The 16,669-nt window shown below is 38.5% G+C and overlaps 1 protein-coding gene across 2 annotated transcripts in view; it reads right to left on the bottom strand.

The window, feature by feature from the left end:
- The window catches only part of HDAC9 (histone deacetylase 9), an 846,941-nt gene that overhangs the window by 642,400 nt on the left and 187,872 nt on the right, over window positions 1-16,669 (bottom strand). Inside the window, exon 1 of one of the 2 annotated variants that reach the window (XM_014544644.1) lies at window positions 16,610-16,628. The exons of the other annotated variant lie outside the window; for it this stretch is intronic. Within the exon in view, the coding sequence (XP_014400130.1) occupies window positions 16,610-16,625 (16 nt within the window). The 5' untranslated portion in view covers window positions 16,626-16,628. Of the gene's footprint in view, window positions 1-16,609; window positions 16,629-16,669 lie in introns of those variants that run through there. 2 annotated transcript variants of the gene reach the window in all.

The raw sequence follows: 16,669 nt of genomic DNA on the forward strand, positions 1-16,669 counted from the left end.
CTGGTGCGGGAGGCCTGGTGTGACGCCTGAAGATCTGCATTTCTTACAAGTTTCCCAGGCGATGCTGACTCTCCTGGGCCACTGAGGACCACTGCCCCATCCTCTCCGCAACGCAGCCGCTAAATGTAAGGAAAAGAAGAACCACCTGTGGTTTATCCCTACAAGAGCAGCCTAAATATTCAAGATATAAAAGTCACTGGTTTTGAGGATTTGTTTTTCAACCAAGCGGGTTTTAAATCCTAGCGATTTAGCGTCACTAATTAAAGAGCACACTCACCAGAGCAAGACAGGGCTCCGATCAAGTGCTGCGGCAACCAACGTTCCTAAAAGTTCCTCAGGTTCCGTTTGCTTACGGAACAATACATGTTCTCTGTTTGGCAATAACCCTCCAAGGTTCCCTCTTGTTTAAACTACATGAATTCTTAACATACATGGTACACATACTGTCATCTATGACTGAATGGAGGTCTTTCTTGTCTTGGGGAGAATGGGAAGGATGTTATTTTGGGAACAGAGAGGCCACCTTTACTATTATTTTTTTTCCTCAGTGGCAAAATACTGTAATAGAGTATTGCTCCACTCAGACTGAAACAATTTCCCCATCTGTCAAAATATTTTAAATAGTATCAAGCTGGTATTACTTTGTCAAAACATTTCATCAGAAACAGTATCTAAATTTGAACGAGCGGTTCCTGGAACTATGTAAGTAAGGTGAAGAAACTGTCACTGACAAAAATATATTTTGTTGGAAAATCCACAGTCTCATTAGAAAGACCCTGAAGGAAATGGGTGCTCAGACCAAGGATAAATGTATAGGAGCAGAGAGAGGGGAATACTGCATAAAGGGATGAACGTTTCATGGTGCTGGAAATGGCATACTTCAATTCTTTCCCACGTGGTCTAACACAGACCCAGCTTTACACAATGGATGAATGGGCTGTGACTAGCCTGGTGCTGAACTCAACCCGTGCAACATGGAACAGGAACTGGACGCTGGCTTTGCTCCTAGCTTTCTTACTAAAACCCCAGCGACATTTCTTTTATGGCTGGACTCAGGGAAATGGGACTCTGGAAATCCAGGGATGTAATTCCACGCAAATAAAAATCACGCATCCTTCCTTGCCAGTCTAAGACAATTATTTTTTTAGAGCTGTCGTAAGGACCCCACCCCCAGGACCCAGTGGGGAAGAGGACCCCCCAATTTCTCCGATAAGAGTCTCAGTTCTAAGGTTCAACAATCCACATTTCTTTTTTTTTTGTCACAGTGAAGCCCTTCTTCAACGTCTATGCAACATTTGCACTGTAATGACTAGTTTTCACAGTCGTGTCTGCAACACTATTAACCTGCTAGACCTGAAGAAAAGGACAGTGTGGGCCACAACACGATCCCTACGATCCCTACGTCTCACCTATAACAAGTTCTCAACTAGGGTTTGCCAAGTGAACTAGTAACACTGCTAGTATGTACTGAATGCCTAGTGTTTTCTGGCGCTGTGCTGGCTGCTGCTGGTACTGGTTAAGATTGTGAGCTCTGGAGTCAGACAACCTGAGCTTATAACCTGACACTGTCATTACCACCTCTAGAACTTTGGGAGAGTAATTTACAAGCATCATTCCTTGGAGTTCCCATTCATAAAAGCCAGATAATGATTCCTGACTCCTAGTCTGTGGGACAATGTATCAGTCTGGGTTTAAATTAAGCTGCTACAACAAAGAAATCAAATAATGCAATGGTTTAAACAACAGAAAAGTTTATTTCTCTCTTGTGTAGCATTCTAGATTAGCAGTGCCTTCTGAGACCAATGTTCTTTTCACCGTTTGCCCTGACATTTCCTAGAGCATTTTTGTCACCTTAGAGTTGAAGCTGGATCCAAACCATCTAAGGTTCCAGCCAAGAGAAGGGGAAGGAGCAGGGAGAGTAACAAATGAATTTCTCAAAGCACAGATCCAGGAGTGACCTATCACTCACATCCTGTTCATGAGAATTTCGTCAGTGGCCACACCTACCTCAAGGGTGTGTGTGTGTGGCGGGGGGTGGTGAGAATTATAGTGCCCAGCTGCTCAGCCATGTGCTCAGCTACAGTTTTATTTCCATGGAACAAGGGGAATGGATTTTGGTAGACAGCTAGCAATCTCTGCCATGGACTCCAATACCGAGGGTTTTTAACATAAAAAATCTAAGGTTTCATCTCATCACTTCACTTCTGCCATCTCTGAAAACATAACAGCTTATTATGCTATTGACTTGACTCTGTTACAGTGAGATACACATACCACACACTTAATAATTGCATTAACTCCTGTTCTGCTCTTTCTATGACAAACCATCAGTCTCTTAGTGGCCAATTCATGCTACTGCATCCAGTGAAATCATATGCTCTTAGGAAAAGCCATGAAAAGATCAACTGACAAAATCACACTTAACATATTATATGTGGTGAATTAGAACCGCCCCCCCCAAAAAAAGTTACTTAATCTGGTTTTCAGTATTGTGAGCACATAAATCAACTAGATATAGAACCCTGAAAACTGAAACGTATGGAACTAATATTTATTAGAACTAGTATTCTAAGCTTATATGTGGTGAATTAGAACCGCCCCCCCCCCCAAAAAAAAGTTACTTAATCTGGTCTTCAGTATTGTGAGCACATAAATCAACTAGATATAGAAATTATATGTGGTGAATTAGAACCGCCCCCCCCAAAAAAAGTTACTTAATCTGGTTTTCAGTATTGTGAGCACATAAATCAACTAGATATAGAACCCTGAAAACTGAAACATATGGAACTAATATTTATTAGAACTAGTATTCTAAGTGCCTTAATTAATTCAAACAAATAATTACTAGAGACAGTATGCCTTCTATAAGGATAGTTTCTAGTTTTGCATAATTATTTAATTTTACCTTTCCTACTACCTTACAGACTAAACATTACAGATGAGGGAAATGAAACAATGTCGTCTACAAGATTAGGTTCAAGCTTTACATAAAGTATTTCATTTTACCTTCACTACCACCTTACAAAGGAGAGATGACAGACAGGGAAACAGAATCAAAATTGTAAAGTCAATTTGCAAATGTCACTCAGCTAGTCAGTTATATTGTGTATGTTAAAACCCAGATCATCTTGGCTTCAGGACCAACGTCCTTTCCATGCTGTCCCCGCCCCCAACTCCAAACACACCACACAAGTTAGCAATGACTTAAACTGCCCCCCCACCCCCAGATCACACATTTAACATCGTCATCTAAAATTTTTTCTCATTTCCTGACTGTAATGATGCATAAAAACTACATATGTCAAGTGAGTCCCCATTGGAACCACGATTAGAGAACTGGGCACGTGGGCACACGTCACAAGTGGCAATTAAGTGCATAAAACAGCAGCTCGGACCCAAGAGTGTAATCAAACAAGCAGACTGGGGAGTATAACTGATCACGGGCACACTGTCTACTTAATTACAACTTGGGCTCTTAAAGTTAGAACAGAAATTTCCACTTAAGGAAACTGCCAACTGATGGTGAGACCTCTGTTCTTAATAGCTAAATATTTTACATTTCAGAGAACTACCCATATGATTCAGAATTAACAAACATTTAAATGAATTACTCAGTCAAATACATGTGCACACAAAAATAACACAGGAAGATTTATACAAAATCCATTTTTCTAAATATTGAATTCTGTGGTAGTGGAAAGAGAACTGGAAAACAAAGGTGTGTTAAGACCTTGTCATCCAAGAACTTCTAAATAACAAGATAGACCTTTTCCCATTGCATCATTCATTAACGCTCATTATTAAATACGACTGTTTGATGGAGAAATAAGAGGGCAAATTTATTTTGATCCCTTGGTCTCTGTAATATGTAATACATAAAGCTACGATGGTGGTACATTCTATGTATATGTTCATTGTTGTACATTTTTATATATGTAAATGCATACATTCAAATGCAATAGGAGTCAAAGTCTTGGTCTCTATTTCTACAGTTAAATGCACAGATAGTAATATGAAAGAAAATATTAACTTACTTTCTGTCTCAGTGGAATGCTAAATGAAAACTAAATAAATCTCTGAAATAAAATAGAAGATTATGTCACTTCATGCAAAAAAAATCTATAAGGTGCCTTGATTGTTTTTGGCTATAACTGTATTCAGTGGGAGGTTACAATAAAGATAGCTTCACGTTCTATCATAAAATGCAACTTCAACTACCATACTTAGATTAACCTGCTCCATCTGAGAAAATAGACATTATATCTTCAAAATCACAAAGACAATAGCTCATGATCTTATTACCTTAAAATATAATTCTGATGCTTGTACTGAGAAGCTAGAAAGTCCAGTTGAATATTTAACTTAAAGAAATATTCTTTTAAGCAATTTCATACAAAATAAGTATAACATTGTCTTCCAAATGCATATGCAATACACAGTTCTGTTTTTTCAATTGCATTGCAGGAAAGGTGTTTTCCCTTAAAGGATAGAAATGTTTGCCTTTCTTAACTTCAGTTTTAAAGAAATAAATTATTTTCTTTAACTGTACTTAATTCTTTCTGTTACAGTATTTTTCTCAGCATAGTTCATGAAGAATTGTGTAAACACTTCTTTATTATATTAACTAGACCCCATGATTTCAGAGTTTTCAACTGTTGTTTCACAACCATTAGTAAAATTATTGTGTTCACCTAAAAGTAACTTTTTGTCAGTTATATACATGAGATCATCTTTGTCTTCAAAAATATGCAGGAAATGTCTTTTCCAGGAAGCAGAGAAAAGATAAGGCTCTGCCTACTTTAATATAGCCTATTTGTTTCTTGTGAATAGTTTGTGTGGTATATAGTTCAAGAACTTGAAAATTTATGACTAAGGTATTTACTTATGAAGATATTTGCCAACTGAAAAACTGAATCAATGTGTTCAGAATATCATTTTGGTAAAACAAAAACCTCTACATATTGCTTTATAATCTTATTCTGCTTACTATAAAAAAACATTATATATAAATATATATGCATATATACATATACACATACACACACATATATATATATATATACATATATATGTATACACACACACACACACACACACACACACACACACACACACACACATACTTTTTAATCCTCACCCGAGGATATGCTTTTATTTATTTTAGAGAGACAAGAAGGGGAAGAGAGAAAGAGAAACATCAATGTGAGAAAGAAACATTGATCAGTTGCCTCTCTATGTGTCCTGGGTATGTGTCCTGACTGGGAATCAAACTGGAACCCTTCTGTGCATGGGACAACGCTTCAACCAACTCAGCCACACCCACCAGGGCATTACATATATTTTTGTAATGGCTTATGCAACCAGCTCTTAATAGGTCCTTCTGTTCATTGTGTTTCTTTATTAAGGTACTGGTATGTCAAAACAAATGTGATATTTATAAAAGCATGCCATCCAGCTGTTAAAATCAGATCTTACCCTTGACACTCCTTAGAAAAGTCAGTATATCCAGAGAGATAGCTCTAGAAAGAGGAAGACCTGAATTTTAGGGTGATATCTGAATAACGTAATAACTTTTGGCACCTCAAGTATTTTCTTGGTAAAAGTCTAGTTAATAAACATCTTACATGTCAAAAGAACCTCTTGAGAAGCCTTCAGATGTTAACATGTATGACTCAAACATGCAGCTCACCGGAATCAACACGGGAAAGTGCTCAGGGGAAGGTGGGCTGGTTGCCTTTCCTTCCTCACTCTCACTGCAGAGCCCAGAGGGCTGAACCCGGAGCCTTCCTTTCCTCCCAGGCCAGTCCTACTTTTCAGCCAAGGAGGAGGCTGTCCTGCATTTTCAAGCTGGCACCAGCCCATTTTTCAAATCATGTCAAGCCGTCCATTTCATTCAGGGACAACCTTTCTTTCTCTAGCCTCTCAAGATGAACAAACATTTTTTTCCTGACTGTAAAAAATCAAATTATATCACCTCATTTCAAGGAAAATATCTGCAATGGCAACCAGTCCCCCAAACACCATTTGTATGCAAAGAGAGTTAAACTACTGGAAAAGTACCCTTGCCAGTAAAGTGTGGTATCATTAAACACAACTAAATTTGAAGCAGAAGTAATAAAAAAAAACATATCTGGAAATGTGATAGGGTCCATTACGCTTCTTGATGAGATTACTTGCCTCTCCAATACATTACCCAAAGGCGCTTACCAAACGGAGGGAATATATTACATTGGAATTATCAGAACTTTTCTAAGTAGGTCAAATTTTGAAGCAAAAGGGGTTTGAAATTTTATGCAGTGTTACAAAAAAAAAAATCTTAGAAGCTGTACGACCAAGGTGCTAATAACTTTTTAAAATAAAATTTTCCTTTAAAAAGTCTTACTCTTGCATAAACATTAAAATCACTTTAAAATGCAGAGTGACACACCTGAGGCTGTTCTTTCACTATCATCTGAATTCAGTTTTTATTAATAAACTGAATTTTAATTACATAAATGTCTTTATTCATTTGGAAACTTGAGAAAAGTGGGGTCTGGAAAAGTTTAAAATCTAACTCTCATCATTTTGAATCAAATAGATTTGACACTGCCCTGGACAGTGTGGTTCAGTTGATTGGACATCATCCCATGCACCAAAGGGTTATGGGCTCCATCCCTGGTAATGGGAGTTCAGGAGGAAGCCAATCTTTAAAAATATATTTTTTTAAAAATCAGATAAGCCCCACAGGTGTGGCTCCATGGTTGAGTGTTGACCAATGAACCAGGAGGTCATGCTTTGATTCTCTGTTGGGGCACATGCCCAGGTTATGAACTCCATCCCCAGCAGGGGGCGTGCAGGAGGCAGCTGATCAATGATTCTCCTCATTGGTGTTGCAATCTCTCCCTCTCCATCTTGAAATCAATAAAAATATATTTTAAAAAAAACACATTTGATACTAACTGCAAATATAAAATACTTCCCCCCCCACCCATTGGGTTTTCTTTCATGATATTATTACAAAACCATGAAATTCTGATATAGTGTTTTTAATAAAATTTTAATTTTCTTAAAGGTAAATCTAAAATAGCCAGTTTATTATTTCTTTTTGTAACTTTTCATGTGGGAATATTAAAAAATATCTGGCAGCTATAGCATATACCTAAATATCTGGCAACTATATCATATCCTGCATAGCAACATGATCACATAAAAACTGAATTAAGAACCTAGACAATCAATTCAAGTACAAGTGGAAGAAAAGAATGTTAATCACAATAAAAGTAAAAATTTCTTTGGAAAATCATCTCACGTAATAAAATTTAGGTCTTTCTTAAATGTCTAATATTAGGTTGATAAAGGTTAGATAACTATGGACCAGAAAGTACTTGTGTAAATAAGTAATATTAATATAGACCTGTTAGGCTTACACCTGCCATGGTACCTGAATAGTTCACCATTAAGCATCACTGTAGGTGCAGGCAATGCAGCCCCCAGCGAAGATGCCATCTGGGAGTGAATACATTAGGCCAATAATAGCGTATTGTGAATTACTGTGAACAGTACAGACCTAACACATTAGCATTACTAACTAGCAGGCCTGTGAGAAAAAGGAATGGTGAACTGTAACATTGAAATGTGGTGTGAGGGAGGAAAGAGCAGAGTGAAATCCCTCAGGCGTAGGCCCTAGAGGGAGGAAAGAGGTACAGGAAGGTTAAAGGGAGAGATGCTCAAAAGGCAGAGAAAATGTTTCTGATTGATTTTACACCTTATCTCTTCCAACTTCTTATTTTAAAGAGGAGGACATTTAGTCCGACCTAGTTTTTAATGTCCATCCACTACAATAATGCACATTGTAAAGACAGGAAGGCAGAGAAAGCGTATGTAATCTAAATAAATTGACAGAAGATTTTAAAATAAATATAAGCAAAAAAGCAACAGAAAAGGTCAGAATGTTTCTTTCTCAATCCCACCGTTAACCATGACGTTTCCCCAAACGTAATATCCCTTCTATCCCTACTTTTCTTCCTTTATGTGGCTTCAGCTTGAACTCTGCACGAATTCTCTCAAATATCCATCACTTGTTCTGCCATCTCGACAATGACTATGTCCCTTCCTGGATATCTGGGGTTGCCCCAGAGAGCAAAGTCTTAGATGTCCTGCCCTACAGGGAAAGTCCAAGTCCCGATAATGAACAACATGGCACCTCCACCTTCCTGAAGGAAGGCACAGCATTCGATTTCATCTCACTCAGCGGGCGTCTCATCCCCTGCCCCCTTCTGTGCTTCTGTTAATAAAACTTCCATTCTACTCCCATGTTTAAAACATCATCATCTTGACCTTAGGCTCCTCCTTGATCCACAGATTCAGAATTCTAAAACTGTCCACTTCTTTCTAATGGTGTCACTGTCCCACCCTTAGTGCGAGGTTTCCCGGTTACCTGCCTACATTTCTCAGTCATTGGGCTTGTTTTATTCTTTCCACCCTTCCTCTTGCCAGTTCATAGACACTTTTAAGCTGTGGTAAAACAGACAAATGAACAAAAAGCATGCAACATGATATCTACTCACTTAACCAATGTAATAGAATAGTATTGTTCACTATAAGCACAATGTTATACATCAAGATCTCCAGAACTTTTTCATTGTGTTTGACTCAAACTTTATACCCATTGAACAGCAACTTCTATTTCCCTCTCTCTTTAGGCCCTAGCAACCACCATTATTCTTCCTTTCTGTATGAGTTTGACTACTTTCGATACCTCATCTAAGTGAAATCAGGCAGTGTTTGTCCTTCTGTGACTGGCTTATTCCACCTTCCGTGGTAGGCAAACTGCGGCTCGCGAGCCACATGCAGCTCTTTGGCCCCTTGAGTGTAGCTCTTCCTAAGCCTTAGGAGTACCCTAATTAAGTTAATAAAAATGTACCTACCTATATAGTTAAGTTTAAAAAATTTGGATCTCAAAAGAAATTTCAATCGTTGTACTGTTGATATTTGGCTCTGTTGACTAATGAGTTTGCCGACCACTGACCTAGGTTAACCAAGGTTAATCCTTGCTTTGGCACATGCTCAGATTTCCTTCCGGTTTAGGCTAAGTAATATTCCAGTGGATATATACAACATTTTCTCTTTTTTTGGGGGGGGGGGTGTCACTCAAAAAGAAATAAAAATATTTTTAAATTTTTAAATTACAGTTGACATAGAATATTATGTTAGTTTTTTTTGTGTGCAACCCCATGATTAGACATTTATGTAACTTATGAGTGATCACCCCAATAAATCTAGTACTTATTACCATATTATTGACTACATTCCCTATGCTGTACTTAACATCCCCATGACTATCCTGTAACTAGCAATTTGTACTTTTAAATCCTGTCACCTTTTTCACCCCCTCAACACCTCTCCCATCTGGCTACCATCAAAATGTCCTCTTATTCCACATTTTCTTTACCCATTCAACTGTTGATAGACATCTAGGTTTTTTTCCACCTTTTGGCTACTATGAATTAAATATTGCAATTAACATGGGAATTCTCATATTTCTTCAAGATCCTGATTTCAATTATTTTGGATAAATACCCAGAAGTGGGACATATGGCAGTTCTATTTTTAATTTTTTGAGGGCCCTCCATACTATTTTCCATAGCAGCTGCACCATTTCAAATTTCTACCAATAGTTCACAAGGATTCCAGTTTTTTTCCACTTCCTTGCCAATACTTGTTATTTCTGTTGTTTTATTATAATAACCATTTAACAAGCATAAGGTGACATATCATTGTGGTTTTGATTTGTATTTCCCTGATGATTAGCAACACTGAGCATCTTTTCATATACTTATTAGTCATTTATATGTCTTTTTTGTAGAAATATCTATTAAAGTCCTTTACCCAATTTAATTATATTATTTTATTTATTATTATTATTTTACTTTGCTATTGAGTTGTAGAAGTTCCTTGTATATTTTGGATATTAACCCCTTATCAGATACGTGATTTGCAAATATTTTCCCCTATTCTCTAGGTTGCCTTTTCACTCTGTTGAATATTTTCTTTGCTGTGCAGAAGCTGTTTAGTCTGATGTAGTCTCACGTGTCTATTTTTGCTTTTGTTGCCTATGCCTTTGGTGTTATATACACGAACTCATTGCCAACACTAATATTATGAAGTTTTCCCCTAGGAGTTTTATAGTTTCAGGCATTCCGTTTAAGTCTTGAATCTATTCTGAGTTTATTTTTATGGATGGTATAAGATAATGGTCTAATTTCATAGACAGACATTTTAAAAACTCTAATTTAATACCTTGCTTAGGTATACATATATATATATAGTAAAACTTTAATACAAGTTAATGAAAAAATAAACAAAAGTTCAGAATTGTGTCTCCCCTGAAGGGGAGAGAGGATGGGCAGGGAGGCACACAGGCGGCCTCATTTTTAACAGTTAATTCTATTTCTAAGTTGGTTATGAGTAGCTAGGAACTTATTATATTCACACCTATACACACAATTTTAGATATGTAAACTAATTTACAATACAGTGAAAATAAAAGTGTTTATTTTTAAAGGAAGAGTTAGACCATTATGGGATTGTTTAAACCAATCTAATAAATTTTTAAAATTAATTTTAAATATTAAACTTCCCTGACATGCACTTTAGCACAGGAACTGAAAGTTTCCAGCTCTGATGTAGAAAGTCTAACATCCATTGGGTGGAGCACTGCCCTCTTTTTCTAACTATATAGAGATGAATTCTGTTGAAAATTGGTTCTGCAGAGGCAGTTTATAGGAAAGCACTTTACTTTTAATTTTCACTTATTTCTACCAAGTCTCAAGATGAAAAAAAATCCAAAGACTATTACCACATAAACCACTACTACCACATAAACGTATTGGTAGACAATGAAAAACACAGTGAGAGATCCCCACTCTCTTGCAGACCGACTCTCCTGAATAACTACTGTTGCTAATGCCTCCTAGCAGCTCGGAACAGCTCTGCATCATGTCAGGCTCAGTGCTATTGACATTTCATGTCCAATAATTCTTTGTTATGGGAAGTTGTTCTGTGCGTTGTAGACTATTTAGCAGCATCCCTGTTCCCTTACCACTAGATTACAGTAGCATACCTTGTCTCTAGTTTTGACATTTAAAAATATCTCCAGACATTACCGAACGTCACCTAGAGATAAAAATGTCCCCAGTTGAGAACCACTATGTGAATGACGCCCCAAAGAGTGCCCTCAGCAGCTACCCAGAGGCCTTAATATGGGAAATACAAATATGGAGAAAGTGCTGATTTCAAGCTGTTTACACTATAGGAAACTAAATGTAGCCAAGCATAAATAGTTTATTACTATTTCCTTGAATATTATAGTTACATGAAAATAAAATAAGGAAATTTATAAAGACTCACACTAGGAAACTAACATGACTCTTAAATAGTATTAGTTTACATCCATTTATTCAATTAGTCAATGGTAAAACTGTCAATATGTTAAAATGCAAAAACATTTTTTAAAAATTATATTTTCTACCTATTTATTATATGCCAATGAGCTCCATGCTACCAAATCCCATAATATTTTTTTATAATTTATTAGATTTTTTTATCCTTACCTGAGGATGTGTTTTTATTGATTTTTAGAGAGACAGGAATGGAGAGATAGAGATAGAGATAGAGATAGAGAGAGCATGAGAGAAACACTGATGTGAGAGAGAAACATTGATCGGTTGCCTCCCGCATGCTCCCTGACTGGGAATTGAACCGACAAAGTAGGTATGTGCCCTTGACCAGAAATCGAACTCAGAACCTTTATAGTGTATGGGATGATGCTCCAACCAACTAAGCTATTTGGGCCAGGGCGATAATTTATTAGCTTTTAATTAACATTGGAGATAGGTAATCACTCCCTTTCCCTGAATACTCTCTATTTTCTGGTTTTCTGTATGCTCTGGCCACTACTTATCCATCGCCTTTAATGATTTCTTCTCTGTACCCGGCTTCCAAATTTTGGAGTTTCCCACGTTGAGCACTGGGCCTTCAGCTTTTCTCACTTCGTATCATCTTCCTAGTTGATCACATCTAATTCCATAGCTTCACATACCATCTACATGACGTCAACTGCCTCCCTAACATATTCCCTTGAACATTTCAAAAGCATTTCAATTGAGATGCCCAAGCCTGCTCCTCTTCCAATTTCCCCCATAATCATGTAGGCAATCTCCCTAGACCCAGCTGCTCATGTCATAGGATCATGATTGACACTTCCCTCGCCCTCATACCTAATCATTTTCTAAGTGTACTGATCACACAAGATCTCTCAGCTCTGTCCACTGCTCTCACCTCACAGGCACCGTTCAGCCCAGGCCACCATCGTTACTGGATCAGCCTACTATCAGCATTTACCAATCTAAGTGTCTGCTCTTGTTCCCTGAGAATCTAGTCTCTATTCTGCAACTAATTTAAAAATAGTATTCAGATCATGCAACTTCCTGTGTAAACTTTCAATCACTTCTGATTGCACTTAGAACAATATGCAACCTCCCTACCATGACCTACTGGGCCCGGCACAATCTGGACTCTGCTGCTGACACCTCCGAGCAACTTTCCCCTTCTTCCATGGTTTCGCCCACGCTGGCCTTTCCTCTCTTTCTCAGAGGAGCCAAACGCTTTACCACTTTGGCACATATGCAGTTCCCGGTGACTAGAAGGGTCTCTCTGTGGCATTCTGGCTCATCTTCAAGTGAACTTTGGAGAGAGACTTTCCCTGATGACCCAAATGCATCCATGCCTTGCTACATTAATATTAACATATATCAATCATGTCATATAATTCACAGCACCCCTATGATCTCTATTATCTTACAGGTGAAAAAAACCAAGGCTTAATGAGGCTAGAAAAATACCCCCAAACACAGAGTAATAGTATTTGAACCACGGCGCTCTAACCTCAGAACCTGGGTTCTTATCCACACACACACTGCCTTTCCCATGTAGTTAGTCCAGTGAAGCCAGAATATATTTTATGAACGGCAGCTTCACTGACTTCATGCAACTTTGCTTCACCCACTAGCCTAATGGGTAAGCTTTCTGAGGGTAGCACTGTGATGACTGATCTCTGAATCTCTAGGGTAGATACTAAAAAATGGTGACTAAATGGTTAAAAGAAAAAAAGAGAGAGAGAACTCACCTCAAAAAAATAATGCTTTATTTATTCAAGACTTTTAATAAAACATTTAAGCAGTGACAAAAGTTAAGGATTAAGAGAGAAAGGGTGGATTTCAGTCATCGGGGGATCACCAAGCCCATCAGAAATGACACTAGTCCCAAAGCAGGGGACCTGACCCGCTAAATGGCACTTCTGAACCTGACTCTAACCACAGACGAATACGGATATTTCCAACCTTAAATCCTACTTTAAAGTTATGAATGATGTGTTCTGAGGAGATAAAGACCTTAGACACACACACACACACACACACACACACACACACACACACAACACAAAACAAAACAAGAAACAAACAAATTCCAAATCAGAGGTGTTGGAAGAATTCTGGGGGGGGGGAATGGTTTGTAATCGTCAATACTAAATAGCCTCTTTGTTTTCTCAATGTTTAAAGATGTCAGGGTGCCTTATAACGATGAACCTTCCCACTGTATTTCCCTTGCTCTCCCCTTGTCCCCGGCAGCCTCAACTCCACCTATCTCCCCCCTTCTCTGCAAAAAGATAGCAGCATTTCAAATCTCTTCCAATGTTCTTATAAGTAAACTTTGTCTGATCCTATCAAGATGACAAAACTACTGTAGCCAAGGAAGGAAAGATAACGATGAAAGATTGGGGATTGTATCAGATTGCCTGATAGGAGAAGTCAATCATTTTATATCTGATGTTTTCACTTTTAGCTGGTTATTCCAGACAGTGTCCCTTTGAGTTAAGGAGAAAAAATTGTAAAGCACCATTACTCCACTGGGGAGGGGGGTGGGTATTCTCCAAAATTGTGAAATTCACCTCTCCCTTCATTCACACATTTGGTTCTATTTTTACAGTTGTAGCAGCAATCTAAGAGAAAAAGCCCTGAAAGTCAATTCCAGGTTTCTACAATGTCTGACTGCATGTCCCAGTTCTTTCCAGCACCTCCCAGAAGATTCAGCCCACTTTAATTTCGGCAGCACATCCGTGTTTATCATTTATTTTACAATAGCACTGCATGTTCTTGAAAATTGACTTAGATGAATTTCACCCATCGTGCACAAAAACTCAAGGGAGACAAATGGCCTTAAAAGCAAAATCCACCACTGAGGCAGAGTTAATCTACTAAAAAGCATTTCTTGTTTTTTTACCCTCTCAGTTCAATATTTGCTTCATTAGAGTGGTAACTCTACCCCCAGCCCACCAGCCTCTGTATTTGTCAAGATGTATGACAAATTTCCAGCTTATAATTAGCCATTATGAGAATTCACTGTGGGAAAGCTATTGCTAGACAAAAGCTTTTCCATTCAGTTTGCTTTAAAGGAATATTGGTGACTTTCACCTTCACATGTATGAATTGCACATGTATGAATAAATTGACTTGCTATGGACAAATGCTCTAAGAAGTGGTTACATCAAACAGACCTGGAACAAAATACTGGTTCTCTCCTATTAGCTGGATAACCAAAGTAAATTGTTTAATCTCTTCATGCCCCAGTTTCCCTCCCAAAATGAAGATATGAACAGTAAGGGTCACATTGGGATATTATGTTGATTAAATAAGAACATCACCCAGTGCAGCACCAGGCACGTAGTAAATGCACAGTAAACAGCAGCCATTCGTATTTTTATTCATATGAAAGAGAAGTCATAAACGAGGGAAGGGCCTCACCTCTCCACCTGCCATCTTCAGAAATGTGCCATCTTCATTACTAAGGGGGGAAAAAATCAAAACTATCTGGGCAACTTGTGCTCCTGGAAGGCTAAGGCAAGGCTGGAGACCTCTCTGTCTCTGAGAGGAAAGGACAAGAGCCTGGCTGTGAGGCAGCCTGCCAGGCCCAGCTGGTTTGCCTAAACCCAACAACAGTCCATGTTCCCTTTACCCCCTGCCCCAGGGATGACAGGAGCTCATGACTCTTCCCTCAGATCAACTACTCCTTGATCTGTGAGCTGAGACAGATTCCTACTCCCTCCTGCTCAAAGGGAGAGGGTGGACAGAGGAGCTCTGACACTGTTTTCAGGGAGAGTTAACTCGGCGCTGGTGGGGAAGAGCAGGAGCAGGGAGTTTCTAGGGGCCCAGGAGCAAGTAAGACATTACAGTGGAGACTTTTCTAGCCTCACATCATCAAATAAATAATCAGGAGAAAAACAATGGTCAGAAGAAAACCAAGTGTGCACCAACACAGGTTTGGCTTTCTGTTGAAAAACATCTCATCTTCACTATCACTCTAATAACTTCAGCGAACAGTTCTGTGGCTAACCTACAGTGAACGCCCTGTTCTGGGCAATTTGCAAAGTCTTTATAGACACGGTCTCATTGATTCCTGCCCTTGAACCATCAGTACTGTTATTATCTTCATTTTCAAGTGAGGAAAACTGAGGCACAGAAGAGTTAGGAAACTTCCACAGGGACACTGGATTGCAATGGAAACAAAATTTGACCCCAAAGAGTTTGGCTCCCTAGTCCACAATCTTAACTACTATCCTCAAGTCCCACTCACACTGGTAAAATAACCATTGGAAACCCAGTTGAATTTTCTGTAACAATATTTCTCTTAAACTGTATTACTGAACTGGTATGAGCCTGTATGAGATTCTGGGCCTCTTCATTCAATGTCCACAATGGGTCCATTTCGAATATTGTGATTCAACTAGAGCAAGAGAGGATATGCCCCAGAGGCGTGGATAAAATAGCGTGAGCCCCTAGTTTGAAGCTGTGTGATGGGTCCTGAAATCTATACAATGTTCACGCTACTTCTGTTTGTGTTGGAGATTTTCAACAACATAAAGTTACAACCAATAAAAACTTCAAACACAAAGATCACTGAAGATCTTAAGCTGTTTCAAGATCCAGAGGGACATTCTGGGTCAAATAAGTCAGTGCCTTTGCTGGCAAGTCTAGCCTAGATTATGAGAACTGAGAGTGTAGACATATTTTTTCACAAATTTTCCTAATATGCCCCGTTAGTGTGGCTCAGTGGTTGAACATCAACCTATGAACCAGGAGGTCAGGGTTCAATTTCTGGTCAGTGCACATGCCCAGGTTGCAGGCTTGATCCCTAGTGTGGGGCGTGCAGGAGGCAGCCAATCAATGATTCTCTCTCATCATTGATGTTTCTACCTCTTTCTCCCTCTCCCTTCCTCTCTGAAATCAATGAAAATATATTTTTTAAAATTAAAAACAAAAACTTTCCTAATATAAAAACCCTCCCTGCAAAATGTCTTAATTTTGTCTATCTGGAACAATAAAGACATTCCCAGAGTCACTCTAATGTTGAAACTACTGCTATTGACTGCAAAACCTTTTGCTTCCCTCCTCCTTACAGGTTTATCTTTCCACAGCCTATAAATTACTAGACTATTTGCATAGTCAAACTTTAAAATTTCCACTCCAGTATCCTTTTCACATTTCTCTTAACAAATCAAAAGAAAGAAACTTACCCGTTCTGTTGTGCATTCCTTCTTGGCCCGAGTGTGCTATGGTTTCGAAAAGCAGCCCAG

This window comes from Myotis brandtii, unplaced genomic scaffold (assembly GCF_000412655.1).
Source record: "Myotis brandtii unplaced genomic scaffold, ASM41265v1 scaffold374, whole genome shotgun sequence".
NCBI classification, from domain to species: domain Eukaryota; kingdom Metazoa; phylum Chordata; class Mammalia; order Chiroptera; family Vespertilionidae; genus Myotis; species Myotis brandtii.